General features: G+C 40.6%; 2 protein-coding genes across 4 annotated transcripts; one reads left to right on the forward strand and one right to left on the reverse strand.

Annotated features, from left to right (window-relative positions):
* Positions 1 to 336: 336 nt before the first annotated feature.
* Positions 337 to 18,435, reverse strand: pms1 (PMS1 homolog 1, mismatch repair system component). Of its 2 annotated transcripts, none has more exons than XM_008295063.1 (13): positions 18,365 to 18,435; positions 16,985 to 17,131; positions 15,317 to 15,499; positions 14,978 to 15,080; positions 14,374 to 14,537; positions 9,416 to 9,532; positions 7,057 to 7,179; positions 6,775 to 6,921; positions 5,780 to 6,615; positions 2,533 to 3,000; positions 2,176 to 2,306; positions 750 to 910; positions 337 to 663 (listed from the first exon to the last, which is right to left on the reverse strand). In XM_008295063.1, exons 2-13 carry the CDS (start codon positions 17,114 to 17,116, stop codon positions 463 to 465), a joined length of 2,766 nt encoding a protein of 921 aa, XP_008293285.1. In that variant the 5' UTR covers positions 17,117 to 17,131; positions 18,365 to 18,435; the 3' UTR covers positions 337 to 462. The 2 variants fall into 2 exon arrangements, with proteins under 2 accessions (XP_008293285.1, XP_008293284.1); XM_008295062.1 differs by having other exon boundaries at positions 16,985 to 17,128; positions 18,365 to 18,423.
* Positions 18,436 to 18,597: 162 nt separating this feature from the next.
* ormdl1 (ORMDL sphingolipid biosynthesis regulator 1) lies at positions 18,598 to 22,845 on the forward strand. 2 transcript variants are annotated; one of them, XM_008295065.1, is made up of 4 exons: positions 18,598 to 18,767; positions 20,156 to 20,335; positions 21,422 to 21,573; positions 21,872 to 22,845. In XM_008295065.1, the coding sequence occupies exons 2-4, from the start codon at positions 20,162 to 20,164 to the stop codon at positions 22,005 to 22,007; spliced, it is 462 nt and encodes a 153-aa protein (XP_008293287.1). In that variant the 5' UTR covers positions 18,598 to 18,767; positions 20,156 to 20,161; the 3' UTR covers positions 22,008 to 22,845. The 2 variants fall into 2 exon arrangements, with proteins under 2 accessions (XP_008293287.1, XP_008293286.1); XM_008295064.1 differs by lacking the exon at positions 18,598 to 18,767 and adding an exon at positions 18,778 to 18,884.
* The last annotated feature ends 1,020 nt before the right edge of the window (positions 22,846 to 23,865 follow it).

A 23,865-nucleotide genomic window follows, 5' to 3' on the forward strand; every position in this document is an offset into this window, starting at 1 on the left:
AAAGAATATTCAAATGTAAGAAGCTGCAATAAAAGAATTTAGGCTGGTTTTCTAAAAGAATTACTGAAATTGATTATCAGAATAGGTGCTAATTGATAATTGACAACTAATCAGTTAATTGCTGCACCTCTACATACTGATGTTCTGAGTAAATCAAACTTTTGGTCACATTATAAAGTGTAAATATTTTTCTGATTACAGAGCAATCATATTAGTCTAGCTTCAGCAGCTTGGTGTGAAATGAAACCTCATGGAGTAAATGTTAGAAACATTTGCCATATTTGCAGTGTATTGACAATAATGTACTATTCGAAATTCACAGAATGAGTAAGATGCTTGAGTGGAAAAATGTGTTTATTTTATGTTCTGTGTATAACAAACCAAGCATCCTAAATAAAAATAACTGGCAGCGTTAAAATCAGGTAGCTTTTTTCAGGTATTGTCCGTGAGTTGTGTGCTTTGTTACAGCTCTAAAGGCCTCATCAGAGCCTCAGCTTCCTGGTCTGTAGCGGGGATGTCAGACAAGTGTTGGAGAAAGGGTCGTCCATGGATACAGGTTCGGATGGTCTCACCCAGCTGCCGTTCCATCCGTAGAAGGGTTTCCTCCACGTCCTCCCTTGATAAATTTGCGGGCAGCTGACGAGCAAGACGAACTGCTTCACCCTGAGGGAAGAGTCCCGTTTGAAAGATTTAATGAAACTAAACAAAACACCAAAACGATGCCATTCTTAATTCACAGAATCTCTCACTTGTAGGTAATTTGTGACTTTAAGTGGCCGGCACTCTTGCACAGTCCTGGCCTTCTTGTGAAGAACTGCAGTCAAAATCTCCCTGAGGTCCTCCACACCGAGGAAAGGCACGCAGTCTGCCATTGCTGTCACTTCCAGATGTCTCTCGGCTGACGTGAGGCCTGGCCAAAGCAAGCAGAAAACAAGGATTAATATACTCCAGACGCTACTACTATCTCCAGGAAAGAATAATAAATAAATATTGTGGTTTACGGCCGGACTGATGACCAAGTCAAACAAACGGAGGGCCAAATGGAGTGTTAAATGACTAATAGAAGCCCCAGCAGACAGGAAGGAAGTTGTCTTGTAGGGCTGAAGAATGATGGCTTCTCATTTCATGAGGAAATACTGCAAATCAAGCACAGTTTATATTGCTAACACATAACTTTGGATGGTAAAGGAAAACCTGGAGATGCAGTGACAGTTAGAATCTGTCTGTGCTGGTTGTGCTTCCAATAAAAGAATGCATAGCTGAGAACATTTTCTATTAAAAATGCACGAAGACAGCAACTGGCAATAACAAGTATCCTGATTGTAATAACTGGGAAACAGTGCAGATGGAGAATCACAGCGTACATAAGTTTTACACAAGCTAAACAATACATTTTCAACAACACTAACAACAGCCAAAGATATTCAGCAGATTTTGTGCAGTGAGACCATCTTATATTATGCCGCTACCTTCAGTCCCTTGCACACCCACAGAGGCTGGCAGTGCCAAATGAAAATTCCTTGAATTTCTTAAAGGGCAGCCATTCTCATCACCTGCACACTGGGGTACAAACCTACTGTGAGACCACGTTGTCGGGCAGAGAGCCAATGTCAACTGAGGTGAACCATTCCAGCAACAAAAACAACCAACATTCACAGGACACTGTACACCCTTTGCAAGCAAACATAGTAGAAGTCAAAACAATGATGAAGAAGCTGGCAAAAACAAGTTCAGCTGAGAGAATTCTGCTTTATTCTTACAGTCGGTTTAACTTCTGTCAATCTGGACCTGTCAACATTAAACCAGATGTTGTCGGGTCCAACATCTGTCATAATTTACATTTATTGTTTACCATGATGGACAGTTTTATGAAGGATTTGTGAGATTTTTTTCTGTCTTATCCACAACTAATCTGACACAGAGGGTCACTGTTAAAAATAATAGCATATAATCCAGTTACAGGCACTGTGCCTTTGACATTTCTGAATGGTGAACTATGACATTAATCTGCAAACATCTCCAACATTGGTTAAATAAAAAGAAAAATGTTGTAACTACACTGCTGTTATTTGGGATCTATTTTGTTGTCAGGTTCAGGGCATCCCATATGTAATTAAGAGATGATTGTTTAATCAATATCGCACATGTTTATCCAAAAGTTTCTTGACACTGTACCTGGAGTGAATTTGATTTTAAACCCATTAGCCACAAGCCTGGGATCAGAAAACAGGGCCCCTCCGTTCAGTTCAGGGCTGTGTTTCTCCATGTTGCACAACGTCTCAGTGTACTCAGCTCCCCCTAGATTTCTAGAAAACAGAGACAAGAAGACGTTTAACAAACAGCACTGCGTTTTTGTACGTACGGTCAGCATTATTAGTATCACCAATAGAAACCAAGAATCAGGATTTGTTTGTCTTAACAACAGTCTCAAGTACATGTATATGTAAAGAAACTGGATGAGTGTGTGTTTTCCATAAGGAAAACAACTGTCAGGGTTGGCATTTTGCTGGTGAGAAGTGAGTGATACATTACCCATCTGTTAACTGTATAGGGTTCTGCAGACTCACTGCTGGAAGTATATTATTCTCTAGAAGTCTTTTAAACAGCAAGGCTTCCTCCACCCGAAATGGGTTTAACAACATGAGCCTCTGACCACATAAAATGACCCAGGCGCTCTGAGAGGCCAGCCGGTTTACAAGACGGAGGCCCCGTGGTGCTGCGCTGCTCTGGGATGAGAGGCGCTGAAGCTGCAGCCGAAGGGCAGCCATGCTGCAGGGGAGGGGCTGCGAGGGTTTAGGCGCAGGGTTCATCATCTTCTTTTGAGGCTGTGCAGAGAAGAGCTCGTCCAGCAGCTGCTGGTTGGATGGAGTGGCCTTGCGTTTTTGACCCTGCACGTGGCTCCTAGAGGTGCTCACACTGAGCTCCCTGGGGCCTTGAGCTGAAGCTAACTTGGTCCTTTGGTCGTGGTGTTCCAGGTGTTTTTTTGCCTTCTCCTCATACCTACAGAGTAAAAGAAAGTCTTTTAGAATTACAATGGTGGTGGCAAGTGTCATCATAAATAAATCTATCTATCTCAAGTTCGCATCCCAGCATGAACTGATTTGTGAAACAAAAAAATCCCAAATGTTTGGGTTAAATGGCCTAAATTTTCTTGAGATGATAACAATGATGTCATCATTGTTATCTTGGACAGGACTTGACTACAGCCTCTTATCTGACATCATGCTCTGCTTTCACTGTTCTTTATTTCATTTCATCTTGTGTCACTCCCCAAACTCTATGGAAGTGCAACACTAAATCCCTTAAGGCCTAGTTTATGCATGGTTGTTGTTCCAACTGCACTTAAGTACCTACATTTGAAATAAATTTGGAGACCTGTTTCACGTTAACTTAGTCACTGAAAAGATGCCGAAACAACAGTAATATGAGACTTAACATCTACATACATCTAATTGCCTTCATGTCCCTCTCCGGTCACTGAAATAAAAACATCAAAACTAATTTCTCTGTGTCAAAGTTAGATATTTATAAGGTTTTTCCGTGATAAATATTGCAGCTCAAGGACACCAGCTCACCAACGACTCTGTTCAAACACTGTAAAACTACTAACTGTTAGTATTATTGGAGTAATGTTTATCTCCAACATGTTCAAACAAGGCACTAATGCTTAAGAAGACTAATGATATAGAAAGAATCAACTTGAAAGTGGACGGGATTGGTTTCTCAGGTTTGTTACATATGAAACCGTGGAACTCTGAATCTGTGTTTTTGAAACTGTCATCAGTACGCTGCAGTTCTAAGGTGGAAATGCTCAACAATGATGTTGGCTGCTTCTTTTGCTCATGATGTGTCTTCCAGCATATAAAAAAACACCATATAGACATGTTAACCAGGTAAAAAAAACAACTTGATTTTCAGCAGAAGAGGTCTTTAATCAGTAAATACATACATCTAACAGGTCTAGCAGATCTAGTTTTGGTGTTGTGCTTGTTGCTGGAATTACACTTCAATAGGCGAATGTACATCGAGTGTTGCTCAGGTGTATTTACATGGCAGCTTCTTGTAATCCTTTTTTTTTTGTCATGTCCGTTTTAAACCCGTATTTTGACAGTGGGTTGAATCAAACAACACCTGGGTCTCAAGTTTGCAACATGTTGCGGTTTGGGAGGTGTGCACATCCACTCCTCTCTGACCTACAGTGACTCTTAACGCCCTTCTCTGCATAGGTTCAGCCACACAATTCCATCAGTACTTGTGTGCGTTGGTAATTTCGTCTGTGAAGCACAGCTGCTGAGCTTCCATCTGTTTTTGTCTACTCAGAACATATTAGAGTGTTTTAAAATAAGAATTTACACAGAGTCAAGACCTTTTACCCAGAGTACAGGCAGAGAATTTGATACAGGGGTACATAGGGTACTTTCCCTCAGCAAAAGTTATTTGCCAACTCATGTTTCCATATATCTTCATATGTTAAGCATTAGGTCTCACACTTCAGCACCCCATTATTCAAATAACCTGTTTCGTGAACTTGTGTATGTGTAATTCCTAGAAGTGGTGTGCCACTTAACAGTGGCGGTGAAAGAAGCCAAGTCCTTGCCACATCCTATTTCATGTTTAAGACAGCAGTACAGCAAGGCAGCATTCTAAACAGATGTCTTTTTCCATACACTCTTCCATACCTTATATAAGGCCCCAAATACTGCTGATGCACATTTTCCGACCTTGCAATTACTTTAAATTGGTACGCAGTAATCTAACATAATTAGGTTGAAATGCTTTCAGGCCAGTCTAATGGTGTTATTCCATGATGCTAGCTGAGCAGCTCAGCAGATAGACATCCGAAGGTAGCATGGCTTGCACTTCCTATCACTGGCATCCATCTGGACCATTTTAGAAGTTACTAATGACTGCTGGCCGAGAATTATTTTGATGCAACGAAATGATTGAAAACATGAAGTGTTGCACATGGCTTGTCTATTGTGATTTGCTCAAGCGCCATTTTCTAAATGTTTGTTGTGCTCACCAGATCTCAGAGTCGAGTCAGAGGAAAAGACACACCTTGAGCCTCGACAACGACACATTTTCTCTACCAAAAATGTGTACATTCATCTGATTACTGGGTTTTTATTTTGTTTGTTTGATTTTTTAAAAACTATATATTTGTTCCATCTTTGTCTAACCTTTGGTAAAGTAAATCCTTGGACACTGAGGGGATGCAGGGGGAAACAGAAATGCTCATTACCTCCATCTGTTCTTAACAAGCCAACTCATACCACTTAAGTAGTTTAAGTGTAAGTGAGTTTTTGAAAGGGCCAAAGATTCCTGCTTGAATAGGTAATAGGGTCTTTAATTAAAATGAGTGAGTAACAGTTCATATCAGTTAAAATGTCGAAAATGAGTCGTGACTTAGTGTCACTATTAATGCCTATGTTCAGGGACTTCTCCAAATATGGGAAATAAAAAAAGATTAAAAGATTAAATACGTGTTGAGTCCGTCACAAAAACAAAATGAGACGTGATTTCTGTGGATAGATAGCATACTTTGAAAATAGATGACAGTTCATCATTAGTAATACCTGTTGCACTGTGGAAATGTTTTCTAGCTAACCCTGTATTAGGCACAGTCGTCTGGAAATTAGAAACACAGCTCATATCGATAAAATTTCCAGAGCAGGCTTTTCACATGCAAATGACAGGTCAGACTTTCCTCCTCTCTCTGCCTTGCAAATAACAAGAAATGGAAACAACTGCTTGGAAAGGTGAAGGTCTGGAAACTCACTTCTTACGGTCTTCCTCCCCCAGGTTTTTCCACCTCTCGTGGACAGCGACGCTGATATCCTGAAGGCTGGCTGTGGGTTTCTCCCTGAGGACCTCAGCTCTGGCCTCCTTCTCAAACAGGGCAGCAGGAGACAGCGGTGCCCTCATGGCACGGTTGCTGATCAGGTCGTAGGCCGTCAGAGCAGCCCGCTTTTCTGTTATGGCATTGAGTGTCTTTTTGCTTGAGCTGCTTTGACTCTTGACCTCCTCCGAGTCAGAGTGGTTATGTGTTGAGGGTTGCTGAAGTATCACGGGCTGCAGAGGTTCTCCTGAGATGGGATCTGTCAGAGCTGTACCCCTGCTCCAGTCCTCAGCTAATATTTGGACTTTGCTTGTGTCTGCAGCTGACACTACATCGTCTTCAAGTCTCTCTGGGGATTTTTTTGCTGAACCCGTTTCTGTTGTCTGAGCGCAGTTCTGTGCCATTTCATCATCATACAGAGAAAAGTTAGAGACGAGCTCAACTGGGATCTGGTTGACAATCCAGTCGTCTGCTATGGAGGATGAAGAGCTACAGTTTGAGGTCTGGTGGTGCAGTGGAGCAGCCGTGCCTGCTGTTGACAGAGCTGCATCACCATGTTGAGGTGCATCTTTGAGGCAGTTATCGCTGTGGTTGGTGAGACTGTTATCCCTCTCTACACTTGGCTCACTGTCCAGTTGTGAAGCATCAGACTGCAAAGGATTAGATGGTGAGGGAAATGTCTCATGGCTGAGCTGCTTCTCAGCTGGGAGATCAGCATTAGACCGAAAGCCATAGAGGGAGACCAGCAATGCCTCCACTGCAGTCAGCACAGCCTCCTAAATATCAGGCAGATGATAGATGGTAAACAAAAATCCTGAAGACACACAAAGATTATGTTTCCAATCATATCCTCTAGGCTACGGTTTTCATTTACTCCAAATGCACAAACTCTATTCAATTTCAACTCAATATGAAAGCTTGAGTTTCATGACTACCTTGTTGTGAAGAAGAACCTGTGTCTTGTCTGGTGTCAGATTAACGTCCAGCGAGGAGGGTGGAACTGTGATTTTAAGCATCAGTGTGGGGTATCGACTTCGGGCTGAGTCATCTGGATACTGAGCACTGTAGTGTTGACGCAACAGCTGACGATCCATCACACAATCGGATGACGTTTGCAGGGAAATGAAAGAAAAGAATGTTGTTAGATAGAAAAACAAACAAACAAACAAACAAAAACTAAAAATTAATTGTTTTTAATATATCCAGAACTGCTGTACCTTCATTATTTCCTTTAGCTGAACAGGTCTGTCATTGACAAATATAAATGTTTTGTCAGGGTTAGATGAGCTTGTGGTGGAGTATTCAGCTCCAGGCTTGGGAAAAAAGCCCTCTAAAACAATCTGAGTAAAACAGAAAAACATATCATATTAATGATCCAGAGCAGAGAATGAATGTCACGCATCAACTGCTCAGAAATTAGCTACTCGCTGTGTTTCACTACTAACCAAAAAACATACAGTAAGGCAATCATACAATATGCAACATGTACCGACTGCAATAAAAAAAGACATAATTGTGCCTGGGAAGTTTGTGAGAATGTTATGCTGTTGAAACCAGGACATTAGAAGAAATGTACCATCAAATTTTTAGTGAGGATGGCATGTTGGATCCATGCCACCGACAGCACGGCTGCACAGCTGGAAATGCAGCCATTAATTCTCGTTGTGTGCAAGCAAACAGGCCCGACATCAGTCACATAATACTGTACACAAACTGTCAAGAACAGTAGAGCTACACTTCCAAAGATGGTGACTCTCATTTCGCCAACTCCTTTACATGTGATGTCTAAATAGCAAACTATATAAACTTTAAAAAGAGTAGAGAGAGAGAGAAAGAGAAGCAATGAGACACCTGAGTTTGTTGTTTCCTCTTACATGTGTCCACATGAAGGCTTCACTATGAGACTGTTCAACCAGCTGGTGCTGAACACGTTTCTATTCAAATCTGCATCATACATGAAGACCTTTCACCTAGAATCATGCCAGAGGGAGTTCTCATGAGCTGAAATTGATGACTCAACGTAAAACTGAACAACTGTACTTAAAACTCTATTATGAATGTAAGCTAGTAAGAAATTATGGAAAGCTATTAATGTCCTACAGATTGCAAGCGGTGAATAGCTATGCTTCTTTCCACATGGCCTAGGGCTCATTATTAGCAGCAACGCACGCCAATGAAGTTAATAAATGAACTGCTGTTTCAGGTCAGGGCACATATGCTTCTCTCTATTTCTGCTCATTAGGGTCACTTTATGAGAGTACGAATGGCACCTCTGGCCCCAAAGGGCCTCGGCTATGTGTAGTCAAGCTGCCAAAAACGAGTGTCACATTTTGTTCTGCAGTGGAATAGCTCTACAGCTCTCCCCGAGAGAGGCTGGTGAAATTGTCAACCTGGTTCCCTTGATCACGAAGCTTTGTTCTTGGGGACACAGAGGAGAAAAGTTCCCTTTCATTGCTACAGGGAGCAAGAGGAAAAGGTGAAAGGTTGTTCTCATAACTGGGCACCAAGCAGCAAAATAACAACAACAAAGGGGAAAATGAGAGAGAAACAGGGTGAAAAGGGCTGCTCCATATCTGTCAGCCTAGATTAGTTGGGAGCCTGACAGCAGGTAGGAGCCACATGACACCTACCGTGACCAAGCAGAAAGTTACAGCTCGACAGTAATTCAATTACGATCAGCACAGCAAAGCTTAGCTAAGAAAAATCACTCACTCCTCATCAGCAAAGAACTCAAGAGAAAAGGGCAAAGAAATAGTTGGCCAGCCACCAACTGACCACATTTGCTGGCTTGAGACCAGGCGTTCATGATGAGGTTATTAGCTCACAGTCCAGTATAACGTGCATGCTCTCATTTGCGCTGCAGAAATGATCCATCTTACACGGGCATTAATGTAGTATTGACAGTTCTAAGTGGACCTCTCTAAAAGAAGGGAAATCACCATCATCATTGATTACTCGTGCAAATCAGCAGACTTGTTTTCAAATTCTTTGCTTAACATTTTTGGCACTGGAACATTTTGGAAACAATGAAAATCAGACAACTTCAATCACACGTCACATTTTGTCATGTTTGTGTTTTGAATAAAACTACGACTAAAAGATGTGTCATTATCTGATAGATTTGTTGACACTGAGCTTTCACGGTGAGCAAGCGGCCACTATGTGCCTTTTGACTGTGGCGCCATAATGAAGGGCAAAGAGCCACAGCATGAGAGCCAGTGAGTGCAGGGTGAGCATGCAGCTCTGGGCCTCTTAGTGACACTCATCCATCCGTGTCCAGCTCTTCACATTCACAGTGTCGTTTGTTGCCATGTTAAATTGCGCACCTGAGCAATAGTCGACGTGAAACAAAAACCGACACAACACTTAACATCAAAACCTGCATATGACACAAGACGGTTAATGATTTGTAATATTACATTTTTTTAAATTGGACTCATGTAAATTGTGAAATGATGTTTTGCTACACAACTTACTCTTCTGCTAGAAAAGAACAAACAACGTCAGTTATCCTCTACAAATGTTTTACAGAATTCCTCCATTTTCTCCCATTTCTGCAGTTTGCCCTTAACTAACCTCTGGTTGCTCTTGGTGATGGTGGCAAGGGAGCAAGTTGGCAATCGCACTGGGCCCCAATGTAGCAAGGAGGGCGCTTCTGTTATCGGCCACCTTGGCCTTCTGCCAAACCACCACCTGGAACAATATGACACCAGTCAGCTTCCATGAGTCCACATCAGGCGAATCACACCGTATAAACACCTGTCAAGATAGTAACTGGGCCACCAAGTTGCCAACATGTCGAGAGTTCATACAGTTTGTTTGTCAAGAGATTCAGCAAGAGATTGGTGGAAACTGCAGTTTGGCAAAAAATAGCCAACGTTAACAATTTAGGGCTGAGAAAATTAACAATATGGAGGAGCAGTTGTACATATAATTGGTTATTTAAGATATTATTAAGTACCAAATCAAGCCGTTATTTCAAATCAACATGAACAGTGAATCGACTGCGAGCCTTGTTGCTGTGAAGATAATGAAGTCAAGAATTAGTGCAGTTGTTTGCCTCAACCAGCCAGTCAAGGTGCACTTTATACACTCATATAGCATATGTAGGAAAAACTTTGAAGAAGTTCAGTAAGCCAGCAGTGACAATAGTGTCACCGAACCAGTATCTGACCAGTGAGTTATGATGTTGAGTAACGGGCAGAAAAGTGTTTTTGCACAACATTTTGTCCTATTAGATATTTGTGTAAATTCATAATTAGTGTATGCGTTATGGCCAAAATCGTGTTTTGAGACATCACAATGACCCTTGACTATCAGATTCTACTCAGTTCATCCTTGATTTCAAGTGAATGGCTGAGGCAAGAATGAACAGAACGGACAAATCGACGAACACGCAAAAACATAATGCCTCAGGCCAAAAAAAAAAAAAAAAGCCACAGCCAAAAAAACAGACGCATTCAATGCAAATGTTGAGAACATTTTGGGTACGAAATATGTTAACACCCAGTTTGTGTCTACCAGTAAATATATCTCCCGGGTGTTGATTTCTAAAAGCACACACACTGTTGCAGGACATGTCTCCGATATTAAATATACAATTTGGCACATGTAAACGCATAACTCCTGTAAACGGTTCTTGAAGAAGCTATGAAACATGACACAAGCCAAATGGCAGAGTTGGAGATAAAGGATAGGGGCAACTGGGTGCTGATTGTACAAAATGGGTTCACCACCCTCCCCTGACAACTTCGAAATTGATTTCTATGAAAGTTATACGGTGGTCGTGTGCCCCCTTCCTGGCCTGCACCACCTATACGCTCATGTGTACAAAGTGGCTGCAGCCTGAAACCCTATCTGGGGTCAAGTCCACAGCTGTGTTCAGCAACTTTCTCCGTCGCCATAATCAGGCAAATCGGAGTTCACAGTCAGCCATATTTGTGTTTGGGGCACCTGACATTTACACTTTGCTGTGGTGGGAAACCGTCTAATGGATAAATGAATCCACTGCTGATTAAACTCATTGTATGTCTTTTTTTTTTATTTTTTATTGTGTACACCAAAAACATGTGACCGTGCACAACTCAGGGGACAGGTGACAAACAGCCATTAAAGACATGCCAAAAAACTAAATTATTCACATTTAGCTACTCATGCTGAAAACATGCAACCTGAATACAACTCTGATGACAATTAATGACTGAACTCAAAGCTATCTGATGATTCATCTTTTCAAACTTAACCAAATAACACTCGACATTGTGGAATACGATCCATTGCTTTGGCACGCGTGTTGAATATGTTTAGTTAAGCTTCTATTGTCAACTACCTCATCAACAATCACCAAAAGACCTCGACGAACTTAAAGAGAAACACATTTTAGAAAATTACACGGCTCAGACTACGTACTACTTTTATCCGTTGAATACAATTTGGAAATCAGTGTTCACTCACAAGCTGCAAGGTTTACCAGCCCAAACACTGATGCTCGCTGCATAATGATGCACTGCTCACAGTATTTGAGTATGCTTGTCTCCAGACACACGTTTTTGACGGTTGGTCACAGCAAACAAGATTTTTTTTTTTCAGCAGCACTGAGCACAGGTAGAAATTTAAATATCATTAAATACATATAATATAAATGAACAGAAGAAATAGCTGTTGCTCTTGATCGCATTAATTTCAGCACCATCTTCTGAGGAGGTTTAGATTTTCTTCATCCCTTTATACTTTTTAAAGAAACACCTGAATATCATTACAGTACATGCCAATAATTCCCCCTCATATAAGTCATTGTTCTCAAGGTTAACACACTTTAACCCTAAGTGCCAAACATTCTCCAGTCCCAGCTGTTCAGACACAAGGATTCTCAGATTTTTGTTTGGTTTTGCTTTATCTCAGTGTTAATTCAATACCTTCTAACAATTTCCGACCCTATGTCCAGTACAGAAGGCTCCCTGTGTCAGGTTAGTTAGTCTATTCTTCCTTTGCTTGATAAAAGCTTTGGTTCTATGTGTTTCTAAAGTGCTTCTACGAGCCAAATGAATATTTTCCATCACACGTTAACAATTTCACAGTTCAATGACTCGCGTCAGCACTGACAACGAAACAGCGGGAGACTGGCGACAATTTCTGTCTTCAACAAGGCCTTTGATTAAAAATGTACTGCGAAAGATTCTCAATATTCTTTCTGTAACTTTCTGTTTGCATGTACGCAGAATCTTTAGAACAAACACCAAATCTGCTGTCAATAGATGCCTTGTAAACATTGCAGCTGTAAGACAAAAAGACGTGTTTTTTTATTTTGCAATTATGCAATTTTTTACCTGGTCACAAATAAAATGTAGACAAGGACACTGGATGGAATTGTGTGACAAGGGAAGATTATCTATGTTCTTTGCATTTTTTTTTGCCTGTTCCATTTTCTTCTTGTACATTTTGTCATTTCATGGTTCAATGTAAGTAGGTACACGCTATCCTTTGAATTAATATACCCGTTAAGGTTATTTATTAGGGGAAATAAACTGCTCAGTAAAAATATATCTGAACACAAAATCTGCAATGCATTAAATACCAAACTAAATCACTATACAGCTGTAATCCACAGAAAGTTTTAATTTTATTGTCAGATAACAGTCAATTAAATGCACATCACTGATGTTGTCTTACATTATTCTGTTAGAAGCAATTATTTCTTAGAAAGTGCTTCATAGATATCATTTATTGAAGTAATGCTTTTATCAAAATGGTGAAGTTGTTGCTCATGAAATCGAAGGTTTTTACATCAAGAACTAAATGAAGTTCCTATCTGTGTGCATTATTCTGATGCAGTCTGCGATCTTATTGGGGTTTTCAGTGCTTTGACACATGTCAGTGTTGTGCTGTTTATACATGGCATGTTAACAGAAACTGAAGGGGATTCTGAGCCAGTCATGTTGGCACAGTCATCTGAAGACCAATGTGGACACCTAGTGGTTGCTGCAGTATGTTGAAGGCTTCATACTGTATGAACATGGATTTAAATCAGGACAGAATACATCCATACATCCATCCATCCATTATCTATACACCGCTTAATCCTCACTAGGGTTGCAGGGGGCTGGACTCTATCCCAGCTGACTAAGGGTGAAGGCAGGGGACACCCTGGACAGGTCACCAGTCTATCACAGGGCTACACTTAGAGACAGACAACCAAGCACACTCACATTCACACCTACGGACAATTTAGAATCACCAATTAACCTCAGCATGTTTTTGGACGGCTGCAGGGTGGCGCAGTTGGTAGCACTGTTGCCTCGCAGCAAGAAGGTTGCTGGTGCGCGTACCGGTGGGGCCACCGGAATCTTTCTGCGTGGAGTTTGCATGTTCTCCCCGTGCAGCGTGGGTTCTCTCCGGGTTCTCCGGCTTCCTCCCACACAGTCCAAAAACATGCTGAGGTTAACTGGTGATTCTAAATTGTCCGTAGGTGTGAATGTGAGTGTGCTTGGTTGTCTGTCTCTAAGTGTAGCCCTGTGATAGACTGGTGACCTGTCCAGGGTGTCCCCTGCCTTTGCCTGAGTCAGCTGGGATACACTCCAGCCCCCTGTGACCCTAGTGAGGATTAAGCAGTGTATAGATAATGGATGGATGGATGTTTTTGGACTGTGGGAGGAAGCCGGAGAACCCGGAGAGAACCCACGCTGCACGGGAGAACATGCAAACTCCACGCAGAAAGATCGCGGTGCCCTCACCGGGATGTGAACCGGTGACCTTCTTGCTGCGAGGCAACAGTGCTGGACAGAATACAGTATCATCAAAAGTTAACTTTGTTCTTTTAGCCATGGTTTAATTTCACTGGTAGAGGTAGTCTAACATAACACTAACATACTCCGTTGTCTTATACTCTCGTGCTGTGCGCTTGAACGGTGACTATTAAAAGATTTTATCTTGCGTCAAGAACAGCAGCTTTACTTGTGATTTCATCAGCCTGAATGATGTCTGTCATAATGGTTTCCAATGGTGACACATTTTTACTGAGGATAAAAAGCGAAGCAGTGTCCACAGACTTCTCACAACTCTCCCAAAGCTTAATCCACTGCTCTGGTGACAAACTCCAACTCAGCAAGTCCTAAACTGTAGCAGCCTTCAAGAAATAAATATTTTTTTGTTTATCTGATGCCATCTGAACGTGGCAGCTTCATGTCTGAACAAAGAACCCTGGTGACTTTTGATTTATCACGTGGAGACAGGATCAGCCAGGATATCTACGAAGGACAACAGTGTGTTTAGTCACAGTCTGGTGAAAGGATGACTGCTTGGAAGTGATGATGCAGATTGACAGCAGTAAAGTGTTTTGTGAATTGATCTGAAAACAAGTAAACCGTTGCTGTTGGTGTTAATGAGAAACCAAACTAAATGTGTTTTACTGCACCCTTTCAAGCCCACAGGAGGTCAGTGTTTGGTAGATAGATTGCTGTTGTGTTGCATATCACCTTAAAAGAAAAGTTGTTTGACAAAACCGTGATTAAATCTGAAAAGTGTGACAAGTTACTGACCTTATTGTGAACAAGCACGAGTCTCAGTTCAGGTTTTACAATAGCGTAGGCCATCAGCACGTCCTGCACTTTCTTTAGTTCATCTTTGCACTTTTTTGTGGAGGAAAAGCACTGCCTTCTCACTGGAAGATTCTTGAAAAGCTTTAATACGCTCACTGTTGTACCTGGAAAAAAAACACAGAGCAGAGACTTAAAATGTAATTATCCTGCAACACATAGACTTAATGTATCTGGACAATATCAGAAATACTCGTCATGGTTGGCATTATTCTTCTTTTTCTCAACCAGCTCTTTTTCCCAGAGCACCAAACATGTTTTTGTTGTTTTTAAGGATACTTACAAATCGAATGACACCCTCATATAACAATAAAACAACAATCCAAAATCTAATGTGTGTACTGGTTGATCTGGTTAACATTCATCTAAATGTCTCTGTGGCATTATACCCATTTCCAGTTCAGCATGAATAAAAATTAATTCTGCAATCCCAACATCTACAATGTCTCCATCTGAGACAGCTTTAGCTATCATACATTTCATCAGAAAAAGCATTTCCTTTATTTTGCTGCTCACAGTAAGACACATTTAACTATCAGTTCCTCACCTTGACTCAAGTGAGACGGCTTCTGGGAAACAATTTTCCCTGTAGAGTCAAGCATGTACTGGGTGCTGATGTCGTCGTCCTCTGTCTTGGTGGTAACTGCCACCTGAAGGGAAACAGCAAGATGTCATCAAGTTTATCCACATTAGGTTGCAAGCCAGCCATCTGTATTTAATTCCTAATACTTACAAAGCAAAGAGTCAATCTGTAAATCACAAATGCTGTAATAAATGCACAAGGGAGGTAAACTTGTTCTCCTTTTCATGAACTTTGTGATCAATAAGTATATTTTCTTGAGATATTACCATCATTAAATAGCTACAGCTGTTAAACATTTCTCACCTCAGCCACAGCACAGATGGATCCCAGCGCTTCTCCCCTGAAGCCGTACGTTTCCAGACGCTCCAGGTCTTCGTGGCTGCAGATCTTTGAAGTGAAATGTCTCACAGCCATCACAGGGGTATCTGCAGCTTTGATGCCACGGCCGTTGTCGCGTACTTCTATCCGATCCAAGCCGTAGTTCTCCTGAAATGTGTAATTTAATACATACAGCAGAGAAAAAGGAAGGAGAATATGAATAGTGATAATAGCATGCTTTTACCTGCAGGAAAAATATTACTTTTCTACCATAATATCTTTCTGGCAACATGTTGCACCACAACATGGTTTATTTGGATATTCTACAAATTGCATTTTCCAATCGACCAGTCTCACGGCTCAATAAGTAGGAAAACACCAGCTGACAGGGGTGGTTGTACTTTGTGTTCTCAAAGCTAATCTGATTAGTGGCAGGATCTATTTCTGTATATCAATGAGACATAGATGATCATATTGTTTTCAAAAATAAATATGGTGCCTTTGAAAGTAATCATCCTCTTGGAAGCTTTCTCCTTTTATGACATTTCAACACTGAATTATGGTCAAATAAATTTTAGAATTTTAACAAGAATGTAAAAAATAACAAGAAACTTTCATGTCAAAGTCAAAACTGATTTCTACTATGTCAATTAACTGAAAATATAAAATGTAATTACATAAGTATTCACCCTCTGCAAGTCTTAGTAGATGCATTTTTGGCAGCAATTACAGCACTGATCCTGTGTGTATAGGTCTGTGTACAGGTCTGCTGTGGAGATGCATGCCCATATCATAATACTGCCACCACCATGCTTCACAGTGAGGATGCTGCATTTGTAAAGATGTGCTGGGTTTGGTATCAACCAAATGTAGTGTGTAGTCGGATGACCAAAAAGTTCAACTTTGCACTCATCAAACCGTCTTCCATTCACTGCAATCAGAGGATGTGCATACCACTGCAACAGCTCCCTCCTACCCGAACTCTCTCATTTAGTTCTACACGCCCTCCTGCTCACTACGCTCGACAAACAAAAGCCGCCTGATACAATCACTGCAACAGGGCCCGAGGTCAATAGCTAGACTCTTCTCCTCTGTGGTTCCCCAGTTGTGGAACGAGTTACCAAACTCTGTTCAATCTGCTGACTCCCCCTCAGTCTTTAAGAAAAGACTAAAGACCCAGTTCTTCACTGAACACCTTTGCACTTGACAGACTGAAAACAAACAACAACAACAAAAAAATGCCTGCTACTGGCATCAATGCCCTATCACACTTGAACTTGTTCAATGGCATTTATCTAGATTGTTTTCTCCTGACTAGATCTTTGCTTGTGTTGTATCCGCTCTCCGATGTACGTCGCTTCAGATAAAAGCATCTGCAAAATGAAATTGTAGACTTGTAGACTTCTAACACCAACTTGCTGCTCATGTGTTGAATTAGGTGAGTCAATTTAAAGGACGTGAACACTTTTTCTATTTCTAATTAACTGGCATTACCTTGAAAAGATCTGTTTTTGTAAAATTCCTGTAGAAAAAGCTAAATTATATTGACCACAATTTAATGTTAAAAAGCAACATAAGGAAAAAGGGAGTGAATACTTTTGTAGGCACTGTACACTTGTTCTTGTTCCAGAATCTGTAATTTAGGCACTGTACCAGTTTAACATCAACGCTTGAAGCTCCAGCATCCAGGGAGTTTTCCAGCAGTTCTTTCACAACATTCACCACAGAAGTGATGACCTGAGAGCTGGACAGCAGCCGCACAGTGTCTGACGGCAGCTGCTTCATGGTTCCAGGTATCTGCTGAGGAAAAGTCTTGCTTTAATCCAGTACTTCTATGTGTTGTTGAGAATAACAAGGTGACATGAAGTGGATCAAACCCTGGCTGAAAAGCACAAATGATTGCAATTTGTAATGTTTAACTAATAACTATTTCTGGCACAATCTCAATCTGGTCTGACTGAAGATCAAAGAAATCAGGGCTTTTCTTGCATAAGGGAATTTTTAGCAACCCTGAAGGAAATTTCATCCAGCATGAAAGAAAAATCGCGTATGCCAAAATGATAAGAATGGAGAATAAATAACTTATTTCTTTTACAAGTTTTGCAAACTGGAATTTCGTTTACTCAAGCATATTAGACATTTCTGTGCCGAAATAACAACAACAAAATGCATAATTTCTGTCAAATAAATTAATGCAGACTCATTACCTCTGCTGTACACAGACTTATTGTGCCTACTGTCATGCATAGTCACTCTCAAATAGCCTTTTCTAAGTATTATACATGCTAAACCAATTTCATCCTCTTGGCACTAAATCTCTTACAATTAAAATACAGGCATGGGAATGAGTGCAAGCAAGCGATGTTAACAATTTAGTAACTGGCACTACTGAAAAACAATATGAAATTATATAATTATGTATTATAGTAAGCAGGTGAGGCTTTCACAATTGTAGTTATCACAGTTGATAACTGACATCTAAAAACATGAATCAATGATGTGAGCATTATTTAGCAAGCTTGATCTAGATGAAAACAACCTTGATTTCTGGTTTCATGGGGGTTTTAGGGCCAAAAACACACAAGTATTGCTGCTGAATATAGAAATAGTATTTTAGCCAGTTCCTACTCGGCATGACTGCTCACTGACACAAGAAACCTTGTAGTCATGTATCCCATACAGACTATCATTATCTATTTCTAACTGCAGTCAGGACTACAGGCACCGTCCACACCTATTAGAAATACTTGTCCTGTAAAGGTTATATTAATTTTCTAGCAAGAGAGCGACAGACAGTGCAATAACCTGATATAACAGAGAAATCTTATGCCATACTTGTACAATAATAAAGCGCTTTAAACTCATTTGACAGTGCGTTCAGCTAACTGCTCTGCAGCCTACTCACTGCCGAGAGTCGTCACAGCTCGAATAGAACCTGGATTTAAGCTTAAACGTACATAGAGACATTACAATCCCATATTTAAATAGTTGATAATGTTCATAACTAGTAGAATAATGCAGTTAAATACTGACTTGCACTGCCCCTTCTCCCTGAAGCCCCTGTTAAATTCTTCACAACACAACAGACACGAGCCGCACGCAGGAAGCGACCTGCTTCCCGCTGCCTCCACTGCACGGTGATTGGTTGGAAGGGACGTGGGGGGCGGGGCCAGAGAGGAACCGCTAGAACATTCTGCCCTGAGTTTAATCTAACAGGTGCAATACTGCGGGGATACTTGGTGAGCAGCCGTGGAGTGGATTGTCATAATTAATCTAAACACAGTCTGGTTCTAGCTAAAGCTAACCCGAGTGGTCTAAACCTTGACATAACCAACGGCTCCATGGGACTTTTAGGAGGCGGGACACAGCCTGAGAAGTCAAATTAAGGCACTAAATACCCACTGACAGCTTGGAAACCACGTCTCCTTCCGCTCAGGTCAGTCTACGTCGTGCTGTCTGCGCCTGCGGGGAACTGAGCACAACAACAAGGGATAAACCATTTCTGTGCACAGCAGTTTGTCTTTACAAATACCTCCACTGCTCGCTACTACCTGTAAGTTTGCAACGCTGCGTTTGCGGGTGTTTTTGTTTTGCACTTTCGAGTAACTTAACGTGTCTTTACTTGCGCATTGACCAACTTGTTTTGTGGATGGTGGTGGGCTGGGTCGGGCTATGTGCTGGAAACGAAAAAAAAAATGTCCAAGGGACGTGTCATGTTTACATATCTATTTATCAGGGCAAAGTTGTACGATCGACAGAACCGGTTTACAGTACGTCCCTAAGAAGGGCAACTCATCTGATTGTGTGGTTGTTTTTTATTTAGTTAGTTTAACGCTCGCATTTTGCTGTAGTCACGATAATTAATCAGCAAATAGACGAAGCCAGTGACAGTAGCTTGAGCACCAAATCGCCTATTATTTATTTGTAACTGAAGTCAAATTGGACTTCTCTTATTGTCTTATCACATGTAAGTGATCTTGTTAGCAGATATATTGTCAGACCTGATCCATCTGTTGCTTAATGTGAATCTGTATATGTGTCAGTCGACTGACATGAGCAGCAATAACCTAAATGTAACATATATATAAAGCCTAATGTTGCACTGACTAGATTAAGAATTGCTTACAGTCATATTGCCATATGCAAAAGCTCATTTTCCTTTGGACTGAATCATAGTTTAAGTGTGATCAGCAATCTTCTCATGCACATGTTAGATAATGCCAATAATTACTACAATGACATACATGTTAAAGAAGTGTCAGCTTAAAATTTGAATGCACTGGACCCAGTTAGTGGGGACTGTGGTGTTTAAGTCCTAATTGTTTTTACTGACTGTAACTTAGGCTATTTATTTTTAAGTCTTAATTCTTAAGTACAGTCTGGCAGCTGAAAGTGTGCCAGAGGGCAAAGTTCAGCGAGATTGCACAAGCTGTTTTTCTGTTATCACATTTGGACTCGTAGGCAGGGCAAAGTGCTCCAGTGACACTTTGGTGGGACAATTTGATTCTGAAAGTAAAGCTATATCATATAAGCAATTGTAAATGTTGCACAACTTCAGTTAAGGTCAAAGATATTACTAAGGTTTGCAGATATTGTGCGCACAGTACAGTGCTGTAGGTTTTAGAAATTGTATGATAGTAAATGGCACAATCATTGATCTGACATTTTAAACTTTTTGCAGTGCATGTAGTCGACCAATGATTAAAGAATGAATGTTTAACCTCCAGATGTAATGAAGTCAAACAGATTTACATTAATAGGGAAAAACTCCAAATGAGATGCATATAAATGAAATATTGATTTGTGGATGTTTTCTGTCTGCAGACCAGAATGAATGTGGGTGTGGCACACAGTGAGGTGAACCCAAACACTCGGGTGATGAACAGTCGAGGGATCTGGCTGACCTATGCACTCGGTGTAGGAATACTTCACATTGTGCTCTTGAGCATACCCTTCTTCAGCGTGCCAGTGGTGTGGACTCTAACAAATATCATACACAATTTTGTAAGTTGAATTGTCCCTGAGCCAAACCCACAAACTAGGCTATTCAGCACACAGTCACTCACCAAAGCAATGACGCACGTTGATTTCACAGGGATTCGGATAACATTTTCAATACCACTAAGTAGGCTGTTAGCATCTCATGCTAGTTGAAGGTTGCATGCATGTTTAGGCCAACAGCTGGGTGTCTGTTATCCTGTGCCGTGCCTGCGCTTGTGTGAGCTTGTTAAGATACGCTCTATTTTGGGGAGGCTGTTCTTGTGACAGCCAGATGCGTGACCTATTATAATGATTTCTCCACACCACGTAAGGTCTGTAGTCAAAACTGACCTTTCATTGTTACATGGCTGGCCTCAAATAAAGAAACAAAGTGGACGTGTGTGATATCATTGAATAGCGCAAGCTCGAAGCAGTTAACAAGGATTGTGTATCGCAGCCAATACGGAAGGCTATTAACAGTAACGGCTAAGGTCAACTATAGCCTATTGTTTTCCACCACAATACAGCAGCAGTGTGCTGATTATGCCTTGGCTGTATCTCAGCATTTTGGTTTTATTACTTTTTCCTCTGTAATGAAGGTTTTCCATCTAAAGCTGAATTCCAGTGTTTTGACACAGAGGCATGTCATTAGAAATTAGTGTCATTCCCAAGATAGCTAACTTAATTTGCAGTAAGAAGACGTCATTTTATGCAAGTTTTCTTCTTTTTTTTTTGGCTCTTTAATGCATGTTTATCAAGGCCCTAAGCTGCACAAGCACCAGGCTTGAGCTATTTTGGTTCTGTTGGGACAGAAAGACACCCAGAGTTGGTGGTTTTTAATCTATAGTTTGTCACAAGAAAGTAAACACCCAGAGACTTTACATAGTAAGTTTGCATTCCTGAAGCAAAGGATCTAAGTGTTCTGACAAGTTTTTAACATTGCTGTTTGTACATTGTATTATTCAAAACACTTTAAAAACAAATGTATTCTGACATTTTATGATGTTACAACGAAGAAACAAAGATGAAAACAACAGGGCCACTCCATTTAATCAGTCTATCATTACAGTCTTGTTCTTTACACACTCAGCTATGTTTTTGTCTCCACAGGGAATGTATGTCTTTATGCATGCAGTGAAGGGCACACCTTTTGAGACCCCTGACCAAGGAAAAGCCAGACTTCTTACTCACTGGGAACAGCTTGACTACGGCGTACAGTTCACCTCATCTAGAAAGTTCTTCACAATCTCCCCAATCATACTGTAGGTGTTATATCCTATGATTCTGTCTCAACATTTATGCATATTTTTGGCATTGATCAATGACAGTAACGTTTAACTAAATCCTAGATCTGGCACTCTAGCAACCAGAAAGTGAATTCACCTGCAGCGTTACACATTTTGATGATGACTGCAGTTGTAGATATCATGGAATAGTCATGGAAATTGAAATGCTGCAATTTATAGACTCCGTGTAACAATTCATGTCACAGTTTTTATCTTTTAGCAAGAAGGAATTCTTGATGTATTTCTGAAGTAAAGCATCTGTTCTTTTCTACAGATACTTCCTGGCAAGTTTCTACACAAAATATGACACAACACACTTTGTCATCAACACTGCTTCACTATTGAGCGTCCTGATCCCGAAGCTGCCACAACTACACGGAGTGAGAATTTTCGGTATCAACAAGTATTAAGTTATTGTAAATGGTGTGCCTCTCAGCAACAGAAGCTAATTCCTGTGTAGTCTGTACCGCCGATGTGTGTACTAAGTCATACAGTTTGTGTAAAGGCCACTGTTGTCGTTTAGATATATCAGGTTTAAGATGAAATGTTTTAAAAAATAAACAGGAGACATTTGTAGATGACAGGATGCCATATGCATTACTAACTTATGTGAATATTTAATGATGTATTTTTGGCCTGCATAGACCTGGGCTGGCCCAGGCATCAGTGAGGCTTTTGGTTGAGTTTAATTTTTCTTTCTTTTCTTTACCCTCAATTCACATGGTGACACAAATTGTGAGTATGAGTCTGTTTCTAGTCACAAAGATGTTCCAAATGTATTTTTCAAAGATGTTTACTTTGTAAGGAGAGGAGCCTGTGGCTCACTGTTTATTGGTACACTCTCATTTTGTAATGGGTGTCAAACATATTCATGCTGAGTGAAGAATAGAATTGTTCTCTTTATTAGCGTGATTTCCTTGGTATGTAAATCATTGCTCATTTGTAGCTCAATCAAAACGGAGCAGGCTTTTTTCATTGTACAGTTTATTTTTTTGTGAATGTTTTGTCCTGTATGTTAAAGAAAAAATCCTGTATGTAGAAATGAGACAAATTATTGTTGTCAGGTTTAAAGTGTTTACTGAGGGAGATCTACAGTGTCTTTGTGATAAACTTACACTCATGTAGCTGCTGTCTTTAGATTATGACTTTTTGCTATAATCAAGGCAGCTAGTCCTGCTTTGTTTGGCCATCGCTCATAGTACTTGATATTTCTTGTTCTTAATCTTATTAAAATGTTTGTGCCCTCCAGCTGCTGCATCTCACGGCTATTTATTGCATGGTTCCCAGTCATTATGGGCTCTCTGGATAGTCATGAGGCTTTCTAGTACTTTGCACAGAGGAAAAGTCATATTTTGAGGATTCTCTCAGAATTATCAGGGAACTTTGGCTGACCCGATACCTGAGTAGTTTGGGTACATAACATATAAGCACAAATACCTTTAAGCAGTGTATATACTGTTCTGCTTCTCCACATTTCCCAACACTCTACTGTAACTATCAAATAAAGGCAAATATAGAAAGAAAAAAGGGATTATCAGGAAACTTTACAAATATGTAGAGAACATATCGGAAAACTCATGTTTTACATTTGACCTATTTTATACACTTCGACAACACAAAATCCTTGGTAACCTTTGACCTGCTGTAACACTGCCAAATCAAGGCGTATCAGAACTTTGTGCACTTTGTGTTTGGCAGTGTGAGGTAGATGAAGTGGTGAAGTACTGTTACATAACACATTTCACAAGTGAAATGAAACCGTGAATGAAAATTAGACTCTGCCAACTGACAAACACAGTCCCATTCCACATTCAACATTTTTATTATAAGGGGACGCCTTAATCCAGACCCAGTAAAGTTGCAGAAGTGTTTCCTGCAGTCCTTGACCTACACTTCAAGTCCTCCATAGGACAAATATAATAACAGTGTCTCCAATTTTGTTCCACAAGCTGAATTGTAATTGTATGTGTGTGCTTAATAGCCACTACAGAACAATCAATATTCATGTTTTAGTAGCTGTGAATGTTTAACCTTTTGTGTCCCCCTTCTGGCAGTGAGTGTAATTACACTAAACACACCAACACTAAAACACCGTTGATGCCTCCTGGGTTTTTGCCCCTAGCTGCAATTCCATTTACCCAACATGAAGCCACCGCTGAAGCCTACTCTGTCTCTGTTGCTATGGTTGCGCCTCTCTTCAGCCCTAAAAAACTAATTGTTGGCTGATGTAAAAAGCATTGCTTTCAAAACTGCAATACACTGTGAAAT

The sequence above is a fragment of the Stegastes partitus genome, unplaced genomic scaffold (genome assembly GCF_000690725.1).
Source record: "Stegastes partitus isolate 25-593 unplaced genomic scaffold, Stegastes_partitus-1.0.2 Scaffold1018, whole genome shotgun sequence".
In the NCBI taxonomy this organism is placed as follows: Eukaryota; Metazoa; Chordata; class Actinopteri; family Pomacentridae; genus Stegastes; species Stegastes partitus.